Raw genomic sequence first — 14,993 nt, 5'->3', positions numbered from 1 at the left:
CTTTTTGCCTTAAATTTTCTTGTTTAATCAACTCTGTGAAAAAGATACCTCAATTTATAGGTAAGAAAATTGGGTTAAAGAGCTTGAGTAACTTGCCATGGTCATGTGGTTAGTATTGGCAGCTGAACCAAAATTTAAACCTAGATTTTCTGAATTTGGACATTTAACTCCACTTTATTTCTATAATTACTTTAAAATTCACAAGTAGTAAGATCTTTACAGTTTAATAGGCTACCTGCATTTTAGAAATTTCTGTGCAGTAATATTCAGAAGATATTGTATCCTGGCTTCTATTTTATATAAAGCCTCAGAATGCTTATCAAATAGACCCTGAAGAGTAATAATGCTGTGAGGTTGTGAAGGAGTTTCAGAGTATCCTCCACTTCTTAATATATCTAAAAATGTACATAAGAATTGTCTTATTTACACACAATGGATTTAGATATATATTTTTAATAAGTGAGTTTTTATTGAGAGAAACAAATCGTCTTAAATGCATTAATCTAAAGTAACTATTTTCTCTCTTTGCAGATATATCTCTGCGGTTTTAGTGGCAGAAAGCTAGATAAACTGAGAAGGCTTATTAACAGTGGAGGCGGAGTTCGTTTTAATCAGCTCAATGAAGATGTAACTCATGTTATTGTGGGAGATTATGACGATGAATTGAAGCAGTTTTGGGATAAATCAGCCCACAGGTTCTATCAGTTTTTAATTCAAAGCAATTTCTACTCTGTAATGATTTTTCTTAAAATTGCATATCCATGCAAGTATGGAAACTGCACAGCAAGTGCGATGATGGCTATACAGTCTAAACTAATATAAAGTATGTACTATCTTTGTAGGCCTCATGTAGTGGGAGCAAAATGGTTGCTAGAGTGTTTTAATAAAGGTTATATGCTTCCTGAAGAGCCATATATCCACGCCAACTACCAGCCAGTGGAAATTCCAGTGTCAGATCCACCTGAAAGTAAAACAGCCCTTTTAAAAAAGAACAGCAGCTTCTCTAAGAAAGACTTTGCTCCTGTTGAAAAGCATGAACGAGCTGATGAAGATCTGCTCTCTCAATATGTAATTAATAACCCAACAATAGGTAAGAAATAGTTGATTAGTGTTTATAGTGATTAAGAAGTATTTTAGTAGCAGTATATGTACATAGGTGATTTCTGCCAGGTTTTCTAGGTAAGTTCTTCCCTTAAAGTTTTGTTTGCTACTTTTTCTAAGCAGGCAAGGCTGAAGGGTTCTGACCCCTTCTTCTCTCTTCACCTCACCAGCTCCTCTTTGATCTGTTTTGTATACTGGCATCACTTGGTTTGTGTGAGTTTGTAGCAGTATGAGTTTTATTTTACCCTTGTAGCAAATGCCTCTTACTTGACTATTGTGGTTTTAATGCATACAGTGCTGCAACTGTGGTCTGCCCCCTGTGTGTGTGGTTCTCCTCAGTGTGGTCAGGGAAACTGCCGGTGAAGAGTTGCGAGCAGCATTTCTTCTCTTTTTAAAAAAATTTATTGCAAAATATTTAATACATCCAAAAAGATATAAAGAATAGTGTGATGAGTAACCATATACTACTGTCTAGCTGTAAAAAAACAGAATATTTCATTATGCCAAAAGCCTCTTGTGAATCCCTCCTCATTTTCTTTATAGTTTATAACGTGTGTATATCTGTAGACAATACACTGTTTCATTTTTTGTATATTTTAGCTTATGTAAATGATACATGGTATGTACTCTTTTGCTACCCTCTCCCAAACTGAGAGATACTTATCTAATCTAAGTAGCTGGTTGTGAATATACCACACTGCTATATGAACATATCACAATTTATCCATTTTCCTACCTGTAGGCATTTTTATTGTTTCTTTCTTTTGCTAATAGAAGCAGTACCACTGAGATTGTTCTTATGCAAGTCTCTGTGCACGTGACCAAGAACTTTTCTAGGGTGGGCATGGTCGATTCATGGGATGTGTACATCTTCAACTTCATACGTAATGCAAATTGCTCTCTGAAGTGTTTGTCTTAGTGTACCACTTTACACTAGAACAACAGCGAGTAAGAATTCCTCTTGTTGCGTTCCTTTCAAGATGTAGTGTTTCTTGTAAGGCTTGAAATTTTTGCCAATTTGATGAATGTAAAGCAGGATCTCATTGTGGTTTTAATTTCATAACTGATTACTAATAAAGTAGAGCATCTTTTTGAGTGTTACTTGGCCATAATATATTAAGGTAGTTGAATTTTTCATTCTATTCCTTTGGGGTTTGTGCTTTTCTATTTTATATAAGAAGTTTTCCTACCCTAAGGTCAGAAAGTTCTTCTCATATATGTATATTTAGAAGTCTTAAACTTTTCCTTTTTCACATTAATGACTTCAATCCATGTGGAGTTGATTTTTGTATTTGATATGAAATGTTCAAACTGATTTTTATCCAAGTGGATAATCACTTATTTTCAATACTTTTTATTGAATAATCCATCCTTTCTCCACTAATTTGCACTGCCACCTCTGTCATTTATTAAGGGTCTGTTATGTGAGGATCTGTGTTTGGGCTTTCTGTTCTGTTCCATTGAGATACCAACCTGGTAAACTGTCAGTAGCCTTGTAGTATGTTCTATTATCTGAGATGAAAAGACTCTCCAATTTTCTTTACAAAAATGTCTTTACTCTTCTTGAACCTTTGCTTCCATGCACATTTTTTAAATTAGTTTGTCAGTTTGCACAACAGCAGTGTGATAATTTGGTTGGAATTGTATTGAGGTTATAATCTGGGGGAGAATTGACATCTTTACAATGAAAAGATCTTCCTGTCCGTGAACATAGTTGTCACCATATAGTTTTCTTTTTTCAGTGTCTTTCAATAAAGTAGTTACATTCACAAACATCCCAGGCATGCTATGGTAGAACTATTACTAATTTCTTGCTTTCTGTCTATATGCATATTTGTTCTTTTTTATATTTTAATTCATATCTCTTAAAATTACATTATTGAACTATTTGCTAGTATATAAGAATGAAACATTTGGAATATTGATCTTAAGTCTTATATTAATTTAAATTTTTCTGTGGACTATTTTGGGTATTGAACTTTTTTAAAATTGTGGTAAAACATACACATATACATAACATAAAATTTGCCATTTTAACCCTTTTTATGTTTTCAGTGGTATTAATTATATTCACATTGTTGTCCGACACGGCATTACCTTCATCTCACAACTATTTTATCTTCCCAAACTGAAACTCTATACCCATGAAACCATAACTCATTCCTCCCTCCGCCTGGTCCCTGGCAACCTGTCTCTATGAATTTGACTCTCTAGGGACCTCTTGTAAATGAAATCATGCAATATTTGTCCTTTTGTGTCTGGCTCATTTCACTTAGCATAATGTCTTCAGTGTTCATCCATGTTTTAGCGTGTGTCAGAATTTCATTCGTTTTTAAAGTTGAATGATATTCTGTTGTATGTATGTACTACATTTTGTTTAACTATCCATCGATGGACGCTTGAGTTGTTTCCACCTTTTGGCTGTTGTGAATAATGGTGCTGTGAACGTTGGTGTACGGGTATCTGTTCAAGCCCCTTCTTTCAGTTCTTTTGTGTATATTCCCAGAAGTGGAATGATGGATCATATGGTAATTCTATGTTTAATTTTTTGAGAAACCATGCTATTTTCCACAGTGCTGTAACATTTTATGTTCCCACCAGCAGTACACAAGGGTTCCAACTTCTCCACATCCTCACCAACATTTTTCTTTTCTATTTTCTTAATAAAAGCTATCCTAATGGATGTGAAGTGGTATCTCATTGTGGGTTTGATTTGCATTTCCTTGATGATTAATGATGTTGAGCATCTTTTTATGTGTTTATTGGCCATCTGTATATCTTTGGAGAAATGTCTATTTATGTCCTTTCTCTATTTTGTAGGGTTGATTTTTTGTTCTTGAGTTGTAGGAGTTCTTCGTATATTCTGAATATTAGTAATCCTCTGTAAGATATGTGCTTTGCAAATATTATCCTCATTCTTTGGGTTACCTTTTTATGTTGTGTCCTTTGATGCACAAAAGTTTTTAATTTTGATGAAATCCAGTTTATCTTTTTCTTGTTGCCTGTGGCTTTTGGTGTCATATTTCAAGAAATCATTCCAAATCAAATATCATGAAGCTTTTCTTCTACGTCTAAGAGTTTTATAGTTTTTGTTATTATTTAGTGCTTTGATCTGGGTGTTGGTATTTATTAAGTACTTGTCCTGCACTCATTGGAATGATCATATGGTTTTTCTCCTTTAATATGTTAAATTGTATTAGTAGATTTTATATTGTTAAGTTTAAATTTTTCTGAGTGTGATATATTCGTCTTTTTAATACATTACTATATTTAGTTTACTAATACTTTAAGATTTTATTAAACTATTCAATGTGAGATTGGCCTATAATTTCCTTTTCATGTTGTCTTTTTGGGTTTTGTTATTAATTGATAAAATGGACAGTCTCAGAGAGAGTTTGTGTAGCATTAGAGTTGTCTGATACTGGAATGAGTGGTAAAACTCATCTAACTGGTCCTGGTGTTTCTCTGGAGGAAGATTTTGTAGCACAGAAGTGATTCATGTAATGGATGTGGAACTATTTAATTGTTCTATTTCTTCTTGACTCTATTTCGGGAAGCTCTGTTTTCTAAGAAACTTAAAGACCAATTTTATTAGTCTTTTTAACAAACCAGCTTTTGATTTTTTTGTTTTGTTTTTGTTTCATTTATTGTCTTATCCTTTTTTCTTCTTTTTCCTCTAATTTCTTAAGTTGTATAGTTTGTTTTTTGTAGTCTTTCTTTTGTCTAAGTATTTATGTATTTAGATTTCCCTAAAAGTACTAACTTACGGTTGCATTTCGCAAGATCTTTTATGTAGCATTTTTGTAATTGTTCAATTCTGAATATATTCTAAGTTTATTATATCCTTTGGTCTGTGAGATATTTAGAAGGTAGCTTTCATAAATGTTCTTCTGTGCCTCAGAAAATTGTTTTCTCTGATTGTTGGGAGGTTTCTATACATACATATGATATCAAGATATGTCTCCTCTATTCTATGGATTAATGAAATAAATGTGTTAAACTCCTTCTCTGTAGTGGTAGCTTTGCCAGTTTCTCCATGTAGTTTTGTCAAGTTTAGTTTTTTATATATTTTGAAGTTTTATTACATGGCGATCCTTGTTTTCCTAATGATTTTAGTTTTTTTAGCTTAAAATCTATTTTGTCTGATGTTAATACAGCTATGCCTGCCTCCTGTGGGTCAGTATCTAGTATGACTGACTTTTTCTTTTAACTGCAAATTTGGTCAATTTACATTTATTGTTATTTGTGCTATATTTTGATTATTTTCTACCATCTTATTTTGTGTTATTTGTCCCATTTTTATATGCTTCCTTGGGTTTTTTTTGACATTTTTACCTTCTTTAGAATGGATTGAGTTTGCCCCCTCCCACTGCAAACTCCCAGCTCCATATCTTCCTTCCCCTTTTTGATTTGCAAGTTAGACATACTGTGTATATTTTTAGTGATTACCCTTGGAACTTTAATGTGCGTCATGACTTAAAATCTAAAGTTAATCAGAATTTTTATCTTCCTTTTGAATAACACAAGAACCTTATAACACTTTATCTTCAACATCACTACTAACCATACCCCTGCACGTGCACTCACTGACACACTCAGCTTCTCTGGTTTTGCCTGGTGTTGTCATTGTCTTTTTTAAATTTCACAGTTAGCCATTATTATTATTGTTTTATATGGTCAATATTTGTTTTGATTTACCAACATGTTTAGCTATTTCTTTGCCCGCCGTTTCTCGTTGCATCTGAGACCTCTCTTCTGGAATCATTTTCTTTACTCCTGCAATATATTCTTTGGAAATTCCTTCATTTTCTGTTAATGTTTTTATTTTTCCCTTGTCCTTAAAGACAGTTCTGCTAGGTATACAGTTCTAGACAGTTACTTTGTCTAAGCTCTTTGGAGATATTATTTCATTGTCATCTGTTTCCATGGCTTCTGGATAAGAAGTCAGATGTCAGTCTAATTGTCATTCTTTTGTACAAAATCTGTCTTTTCTCTCTGACTGTTTTTAACATCTTCTTTTTGTTTTTCATGTCCTGGAGTTTTACCATGTATTTGTCCTGCTTGGAATTCATTGTGCTTTCTGAATCCAAGAATTAGTGAGGTTTTTCCCTTTGTATTAAAAAAATTCATCTATTATCTCTGAACGTTGCTTCTCTCCTATTCTCTATATTCTCAAACTCCCATTAGCTCTCTGTATGGGTCACTTAACTTGTCTTTCTAATGTTATCTTTTTGTCTTTCTGTGATTTATTATGTGTGATTTCTTTAGATTTTCCTTCCAAATCACTATTTCTCTGTTGAGCTCTTGCCTAATGTGTTTAACCCATCCATTAAATTTTCAATTTCAGTAATTGTTTTTTCAGTTCCTAGAAGTTCTAGTTCTTTTAATAGTCTGTTATTCTGTATACGTGTTTTGTTCTTTATTTCTTGAAACATTTAAGGCTATTGCAACATCTGAATGGAGAGGAGGGGTGATTCTCTTGATAATTGTTCACAGTGCATGGTATCCTCATGTGTGTTGTGATATTTATTGTAAACTTGTTCTTAGGACTCTGGGAATTGTAAGAAACCTGGGGTGAGAGTTTGTTCCTCCAGAAAAGGTTCATGTTTAAATCTGCCAGGAGCCTAGGAGTTTCCCAACTTCGGACACCTCTAAGTTAGTTTATTGGCTGGATATTTCTTAACCATCAGGCTGGTGTAAATTTGTACCCTAACCTATTTTGAGGCCCTGTCTATGATGACATATTTATAGGAGAGATCTTGTTCCCCCTTGACCCAAAGCGAGAGGCTAGTGTACTTGTCCTATCTTTTTTTTTTTTTTGAGGAAGATTAGCCCTGAGCTAACATCTGTGCCCATCTTCCTCTACTTTATATGTGGGACACCTACAGCAGCATGACTTAGCCTAGCAATGCCTTGTCCGCACCCGGGATCTGAACCGGTGAAACCTGGGCCGCCAAAGCAGAACATGCGAACTTAACCACTGTGCCACTGGGCCAGCCCCTGTCCTGTCTTTTTGAAGGTGGATTTTTGTTGGTTGATTAGTTTTGGTCTCCATTTTCACTGAAGGCATTTGCCTTTATGGTTTCTGGGTTTGTTTCCTCAGTGTGTACTCTGCCCCGCCTCTAATTTATGTGAGACCAAAGGCTTGGCTCCTATACCTCCATGTGATATCCTTAAATTTTAAGAGTCTAGGTTACTGCCAAAATAGATTCAGGGTAACCATTAGTTTTAGTAACCACTTAATGCTCTGGATTCATGCTACTACTTCATTTTTAGCCCTTGAGAATCTCCCTTGCTTTTGTGCAAACTCGGCTATGCATTCAAGGATGCCTTTAATATTTTATCTTATATTTTCGAGTGTTTTATAGTGAGAGGGTTTCAAATGTCTAACCTACCATATTTCTAGAAGGGAGTTTCCAGTATTCCTTTTTTTTTTTTTTTTTTGAGGAAGATTAGCCCTGAGCTAACATCTGCTGCCAATCCTCCTCTTTTTACTGAGGAACACTGACCCTGAGCTAACATCCGTGCCCATCTTCCTCGACTTTATATGTGGGACACCTGCCACAGCATGGCTTGACAAGTGGTGTGTAGGTTCACACCCAGGATCTCAACCCGTGAACCCCCGGGCCGCCAAAGCAGAATGTGTGAACTTAACCATAAGTTGCACCACTGGGCCCGCTCCCATCCAGTATTCCTTTTTGTATCTGCACTATTTCTGTCCATGGTGTACTGAAAAATTGGTTTTTGTCAGACCATTTGCTTATGCTTTAGTAGTGCGTCATATCAGGAGAGCATCCTAATTTTCTAGGATATTCTAAGGAAGCCACAGATTGACAGGGAACAGTTTTAGGCACTATCCTTCAGCAAGGGTACTTCGGGGAGGCAGGCGATTAGTTTCTCAGACCTTCCTAAGACAGCTAGTAGTCTACTGACTTTGAAAGGATTTAGTGACACTAGATCTCGGTGAATCCCCAGACACCTTAAAAAGAATGTAATCAAGTATTTTATAATTACTTCTTAAAGCAAAATTACTTTTTATTTGAGAGAGCTTTTTCTTTTTTTTCTTAAGATTTTATTTTTTCTTTTTCTCCCCAAAGCCCCCCGATACATAGTTGTAGATTTTAGTTGTGGGTCCTTCTAGTTGTGGCATGTGGGACGCCACCTCAGCATGGCCTGATGAGCCGTGCCATATCCGTGCCCAGGATCCGAACTGGCGAAACCCTGGGCCACCAAAGCGGAGCACACGAACTTAACCACTCGGCCACGGGCTGGCCCCTGAGAGAGCTTTTTCAATAACAGATTTATCAAGAAGTGTCTGTTGGGATTCTGAATGGGATCTGTTTGAAAAAGGAGTTTTGCTCCTAAAATAAATGGAAAGAACTGCTGTAGAACATGTTAATTTATTCTGAATTTCTTAACAACTTCAAGGTGTTAGTTATAATTCATAAGAACGTGGTATTTCTAGTTTGTTTTTATAGTAGTAGTCTTAAAATTCCACTGGTCTTATTCTTCCCATCTCACCAGCAATATATAGACATCGCAGTTGTTTGTTTTTTCTTCTAGGTATGATTGTAAAATAATTAAAATTGCAAAAAAAATTGTTTTTACATTTCATATTAAGAATGGCTATTTAAAAAACTACTTGCAGGATGTTTTATAGTATCATGTCACCTTTATTTCCATCTAAGCTTCCCCATCCTCATATATCTCTATAAATTATAAATATATTATTACCCCTTAGTTCTTATAGTATGAAACTGAGGGCCAGAGAGCCTCGTGATCTACTGATTAGTAAATGCTCTAGACAAAACTGTGCTTCTTCAGAGTATCAGTAAGTGCAATATAAATGCTTGTATTAAGTAGGAATTATAAGATAGATAGATGGCAATAATTAATTTAAAAGTGAATATGTTACTATCTGTTGGAGATGAGGATAGAAATAAGAAGATGGCACTATAAATGTTATAGACCCTGGAGTCAGACAGACTTTGGTTTATATCTCATTTCTGCCACTTAATAACTATGACCTAAGGCAAGTTACATAACCTCTTTAAGCCTGAGATTCCTCTTGAAGAAAGGATATAGGTATACCAATAGTGTCAACCTCATAGTATCATGAGCATTAATTACATGCATATAAAGCACTTAGGCACAGTGCCTGCTAAGGGAATAAATGAATCCTTGAATAGCATCCAGGCTCATTGGAATCCTATAAAGCAAGGGTTGGCAGACTTTTCTGTAAAGGGCCAAACAGTAATTGCCAGCCACATTCTGTGTCTGTTAGATATTCTGTTTTGTTTTTTTCTGTTTTTAAAAATATTTTAAGATATAAAAACCGTTCTTGACTCACAGGCTGTGGGCCCAGTTTGGCCCCTGGGCTGTAGTTTGCCAGTCTCTGCCATAGAATGTTACCTTTCAACACAGCAGCACTAGAGCTTTCAAAAACATACTGAGTTTTTCCCTCTTAAACTTTTAGCCTTGATTTGACAATGTTTCTTGTGTATTAGGTGCTGTGTATTTTAGTTATTGGCATCTATATTTTTATATAGCTGTGTTTTTTTCTTCTACCCATCTGTCAGCCAACTTTATCCTAAAGTGAAATGGTTTAGACCATTTCCTTGGGCCCTTGATCAATTGTCCTTTTAAGAAATCTGTATAGAAGCTAATATGCTCCAATTTCAATATGAAACATTTTAGGAACTTTTGACAGAGAAGTAATCATTATTCTCTTATTATTGCCTTTATACCAGTATTTCCATGTGAAGGGCTTGACCCCTTAGGCCTGTTACTTTTGTTTCTTCCTTAATGGTATTTTCTCAATTCTGTTGTGAATTATCTAAACCAGTTTTGGAACTAAGACAGGCCTGTGGAGTTACTGGAGTTTCCTAATTTTCAACTGATGAGAGTTTCTAGTACACTGGGAATTCTTAGGACAGTAACATGATTGCTTTTGTCCTTCCTAGTGGAAGATGGTAATATTGATACATTCTTGGTGACCCAGAAGATGGGTTGGGTTCATATCTTTTCTTCATTGTTTACTTATAAAGCCTTAGTTTGTATGTGTGGTTATAATTCTCAGGCTCCGTGTTACCTTAACATCCTTGCTAGGAAGTAAACTTTAACCAGAAAGAGAAATTATCTGTTAGAAAACATTTCTTTTTCTCTTCCAGTTGAAGCTGCAAAGTCTCAAGCTGGGCCCTTTAATGATTCTACTCATATATCTCTTCAAGAAGAAAACCAGTCTTCTGTCAGTCATTGCCTCCCTGACACTTCTACAGTTACTGAAGAAGGTTTATTCAGCCAAAAGAGTTTCCTTGTTCTGGGTTTTAGTAGTGAAAATGAAGCTAATATTGCAAATATCATCAGAGAAAATGCTGGAAAAACTGTGTCCCTTCAGAGCAGAATTGTTGCTGATTACGCTGTGGTTCCTCTGCTGGGGTGTGAAGTGGAAGCAACTGTGGGAGAAGTTGTTACAAATGCGTGGCTGGTAAGAAAACACTATAGCAGTCTCAAATATAGTTTTGCAGGATATCTCAATACCAAGAGTGTTAATGTGTATCTCTTAGGCAGTTCAATTCAGGTAAATTGGTGTTTGCATTTGAGCACTGTTTAAATATTGCTTTTAGCAAAGGAAATACTAAAATATGAAAATTTGCTACCTTCTTGGTCCTGATCCTGGTAGAATAGGAGTTATCGTTTCCTAGAGGCCACAGCAGCAACATTCCTTCTTAGCACATTACTCCAGATCATTTCGTACTATTTTGGCCTTCCCTGTTTTCTCATGACCAAAGCATGATATGTACCTTTCTATTATTCCATCTTGTTGGCTTACCACTGGCAATTTCACCATTGATTTTTTTTTTTTTAACTTTCCAAGAATTTAAAGGAAAAAATTATAAACTAATACCTTGGAAGAAATTAAATTTAAAGCAGTATTCAGTAATTTCAATGATAAATTGGCTGATTTTAATATCCTATATAATAAATTGATTATATATTTCTTTTTTCTTTTTTTTCCTTTTGTTTTTGTTTTTGTTTTTTTTTTTGAGGAAGATTAGCCCTGAGCTAACATCTGTGCCCATCTTCCTCTACTTTCTATGTGGGACACCTACCACAGCATGGCTTGCCAAGTGGTGCTGTGTCCGCATCCAAGATCCAAACCAGCAAACCCCGGGCTGCCTAAGCGGAACGTACACACTTAACCACTGCGCCACTGGGCCGGCCCCATGATTATATATTTCTTTGATGTTGTGGTTTGAAGTGTATTGAGAATGAGCATACATAAGTTTATTTTAAATTAAAATTGCTTTTCATCTAAATTAAAATTACTGCTACTATGATAGAACCAGTGTTAACCACTAGTTGCTTATTTCAGGTTGATATTATTGTTTCTCTTATTTTTAAAAGGTAACTTGTATAGACTATCAGACTTTAATTGATCCAAAGTCAAATCCTCTCTTCATGCCAGTCCCAGTAATGGCAGGAGTGACTCCTTTAGTGGATTGTGTTATTTCGTTCAGCCAGTGTGTGGGAGCAGAAAAAGATTCATTGACATTCTTAGCAAATCACCTTGGAGCAAGGTATGTAGTATTTTTAGTGGACCTGTTGTCTTGGTGTACCTTCTATTTGTTTTGATGTATTTGAGAGCATTCAAATTAGAATTTGGCTGGGTGTCTTTATAGTACTTACGGGTAGTATCTAGTGTATCTATGTGATGGCCCAAAGTGGGAGAGGAGAGAGTGCTACTTCATGGATGCCTGGCAAATGTTAAGATTACAGGCACTGGGGCCGGCCCTGTGGCTGAGTGGTTAAGTTCGTGCACTCCCCTGTAGAAGGTCCCACAACTAAGAATATACAACTATGTCCCAGGCGGCTTTGGGGAGGAAAAGGAAAAAAAATAAAATCTTAAAAAAAAAGATTACAGGCATTAATGCTTACCTAGAGAAAAGGGAATATTTAAAGCTGATACATGGACCATTATTGAATATTGCTTGGCACTAAGCTTTATTCCCCTCCACGTGCCATATGGGTGATTTATTCTTTTTCAGTATACATTCGTTATTTCTCTGGTTTTCAGCCAGAAATGCAAATGTTAAGTGGGAATAATGAATACTTTGGAAGAAATAAAATGTATTTAAAAGTTACCTCCAAAATCCAAATTAGCCCAACCCGTGTGATTAACATTAGATGGTGGCTGTTTAAAAAGGAAGTAGAAACTGTTACAGCAGTGAATGTAAATGAGCTAAACTTTTACATTCAAAGAAGAGTCCTTTTAGATTAGATCATGAAGCAACACTTAAAACCCTTTTAAACACGCGATATACCTCGGGGCCGGCCCCGTGGCTCAGTGGTTAAGTTCCAGCGCTCCACTTCAGAGGCCCAGGGTTTTGCTAGTCCGGATCCTGGGCAGGGACATGGTACCGCTCGTCAGGCCATGCTGAGGCAGCATCCCACGTAGCACAGGCAGAAGAACCTACAACTAAAATACACAACTCTGTACTGCGGAATTCGGGGAGAGAAAGCAGAAAAAAAGATTGGCAACAGTTGTTAGCTCAGGTGCCAATCTTTAATACAAAGTTCAAAAGAGATACACCTAAAGCAAAGTGATTCAGAATATTTGGGGGGGAAAGTTGGGCAAAGATCTGTCAAGTAAATGCAAATGAAAAGAAAGGAGGAGTTGCAATTTTAATGTCAGGCGAGTTTGGATTCAAATCGAAAGGCATTAAACAAGAAAGAGAAGAGCACTGGAAATACAGTGCTAGTCACACTGAAGGTAAAAAGTACGTACGCCAGACTGAGCATGACTGTCATTGGTAAAGCAGAAACAAGATATTCCGAGGAATCAACAAAAATACCTTACTTGTAGGAGAATTGAATTCTTATCTTTCACGTCATGACAGGTCAAATAGAAAACAGGGAAGGATACAGATGTAAATACCACAGTTAGATATCTACCCTGAAACAGTGAACATGCCTTTTCAGGTGCCTGTGGAACGCTCGTAAACGTCACCTGTAAAGAAATTGGCCTCAAAGAAAACCTCAGTTAATTCCCTAAAGTAGGAAGAGTGCTGACCATATTCTCTAATCACAATGGAAAAAAACTAGAAATGAATAATAGAGAAAATAAAAGCACCTTACCTACTGGACGTTTTACAACTGTTTTTTTTTAGCTTGGTACCTGAGCTAATGTCTGCTGCCAATCTTCTTTCTTTTTTCCTTTTCCCCAGAGGCCCCCAGTACGTAATTGTATCTTCTAGTTGTAGGTCCTTCTGGCTCTTCTGTGTGGGATGCCACCTCAGCATGGCTTGACGAGTTGGTACCATGTCCACGCCCAGGATCCAAACCAGTGAAACCCTGGGCTGCCAAACTGGAGCATGTGAACTTAACCACCAATAAAAAGCTTTTTGAAAAAAACTGAAATTGCAGAAAATCTAGAAAATGAAAACAAGAATATGACAACCAACTCCGTGGGGTACAACTAAAGCAGTTCTCAGAGAAAAATTCAGTAAAGTGGCTCTGCAGAAAATTAATATACAGAAATCATTGACCTTCATCTATACCACCAGTTAGAAGAGCTAATGAATACAAAGGCCTCTTACCAGGTCTGCGGTAGAAAAGAAGACACATAGCAGCAAGTTTAACATGAAACTTGAAAGAGCTCCAGAAACTTGTAAAATGCTATTGAGGGAAATAAAATAAGGCTCAAACAGTAGGAAAGGTGTACATGTTCTTGGAAAGGAAGACTGAACATTATAAAGAAGTTTCTGTTATCCCCTGTGTTAATGTTTACATTTAACATGATCCCAATAAAAATGCCAGCAAAATTTTTTAGGGAGGACAATAAACAAACTAATTCTAACATTCATCAGAAAAGATGAGCAAGCAGGAAAGTTATGAAAATTCTGAAATAGAATAGTTATTTAAGTATACTTTGTAAAACCTCACTAAATATAGTGTAGCTATAAGTAGCAGAAAGTTCAATAAATGAACGAAGTCTAGAAATAGACCCAAATACAAATAAGAATTTAGTGCATGATAAAAGTGATATTTCAAGTTACTGTGGAAGAGATGGTTTAATCAATAAATAGGGTTCAGTAGAGTCTGAAGACTTCAGAGGAGCCACATCTCTTACCCAGATAAGTACCAAATGGATCAGTGGGTTAAATGTGAAAAGTGAAGCCATGAACACACTAGGAAAAATGTGGGATATCTTAAAAACCTTAAGAGTGGGGAGCTAGAACATTAAACCTGGAAGTCATAAAAGAAAAAATTGAATTCAGTTATCTCCAGTGGTGGACTTCTGTTTCTGCCCCCACTCTCTGGTTTAATATTCTGTGATCTTGAGCAAGTCACTTAATTTCTCCGTATCTTTTCCCAGGTTGTATTTTTACAATATTTTGTAAAATATTGATATTTCACAAGTCCTGTGAGGATCAAGTGAAATTATCTGTGAAGATGCTGTGAGAAGCTGTAGTGAGCTAGAAAGATACAATGTGATACAGTGTGCTTTCTCTACTCCCCTAGTTGTTCCTGGCCTCCTTTTGGGAGGAAAGGACAAGGTGGGTGGGTGACGACTTATTAAGGAGGTAATTTTTCTGGTTATTTCTTGAAAGTCTAGTTTAATTTGCTTATGTTTTTATAAAAAGTTTAATTATAGGAAAACATTTTTATCCTAGAGTAAGCATTTGTAGGGGGATTGATTAGCTTAATTTAACCAATAGAACCAACTTTTAATCTAAGTATTTTCTTTTTTTTTTTTTTATGATTTTATTTTTTCCTTTTTCTCCCCAAAGGCCCCCCAGTACATAGTTGTATATTCTTCGTTGTGGGTCCTTCTAGTTGTGGCACGTGGGACGCTCCCTCAGTGTGATTTGGTGAGCAGTGCCATGTCC

General features: G+C 36.0%; 1 protein-coding gene across 6 annotated transcripts in view; it reads left to right on the top strand.

Annotated features, from left to right (window-relative positions):
* The window catches only part of TOPBP1 (DNA topoisomerase II binding protein 1), a 59,791-nt gene that overhangs the window by 10,157 nt on the left and 34,641 nt on the right, over window positions 1-14,993 (top strand). For all 6 annotated transcript variants that reach the window (XM_070238164.1, XM_070238163.1, XM_023620946.2 and 3 more), the window contains 4 exons: window positions 532-695; window positions 843-1,090; window positions 10,272-10,588; window positions 11,509-11,681. In XM_070238164.1, coding sequence (XP_070094265.1) covers window positions 532-695; window positions 843-1,090; window positions 10,272-10,588; window positions 11,509-11,681 — 902 coding nt within the window. The remainder of the gene's footprint in view (window positions 1-531; window positions 696-842; window positions 1,091-10,271; window positions 10,589-11,508; window positions 11,682-14,993) is intronic.

Source organism: Equus caballus, chromosome 16, assembly GCF_041296265.1.
Source record: "Equus caballus isolate H_3958 breed thoroughbred chromosome 16, TB-T2T, whole genome shotgun sequence".
Lineage (NCBI taxonomy): Eukaryota > Metazoa > Chordata > Mammalia > Perissodactyla > Equidae > Equus > Equus caballus.
The sequence above is the reverse complement of the archived record's forward strand: the minus strand, read 5'-3'. Positions and strand labels throughout refer to the sequence as shown.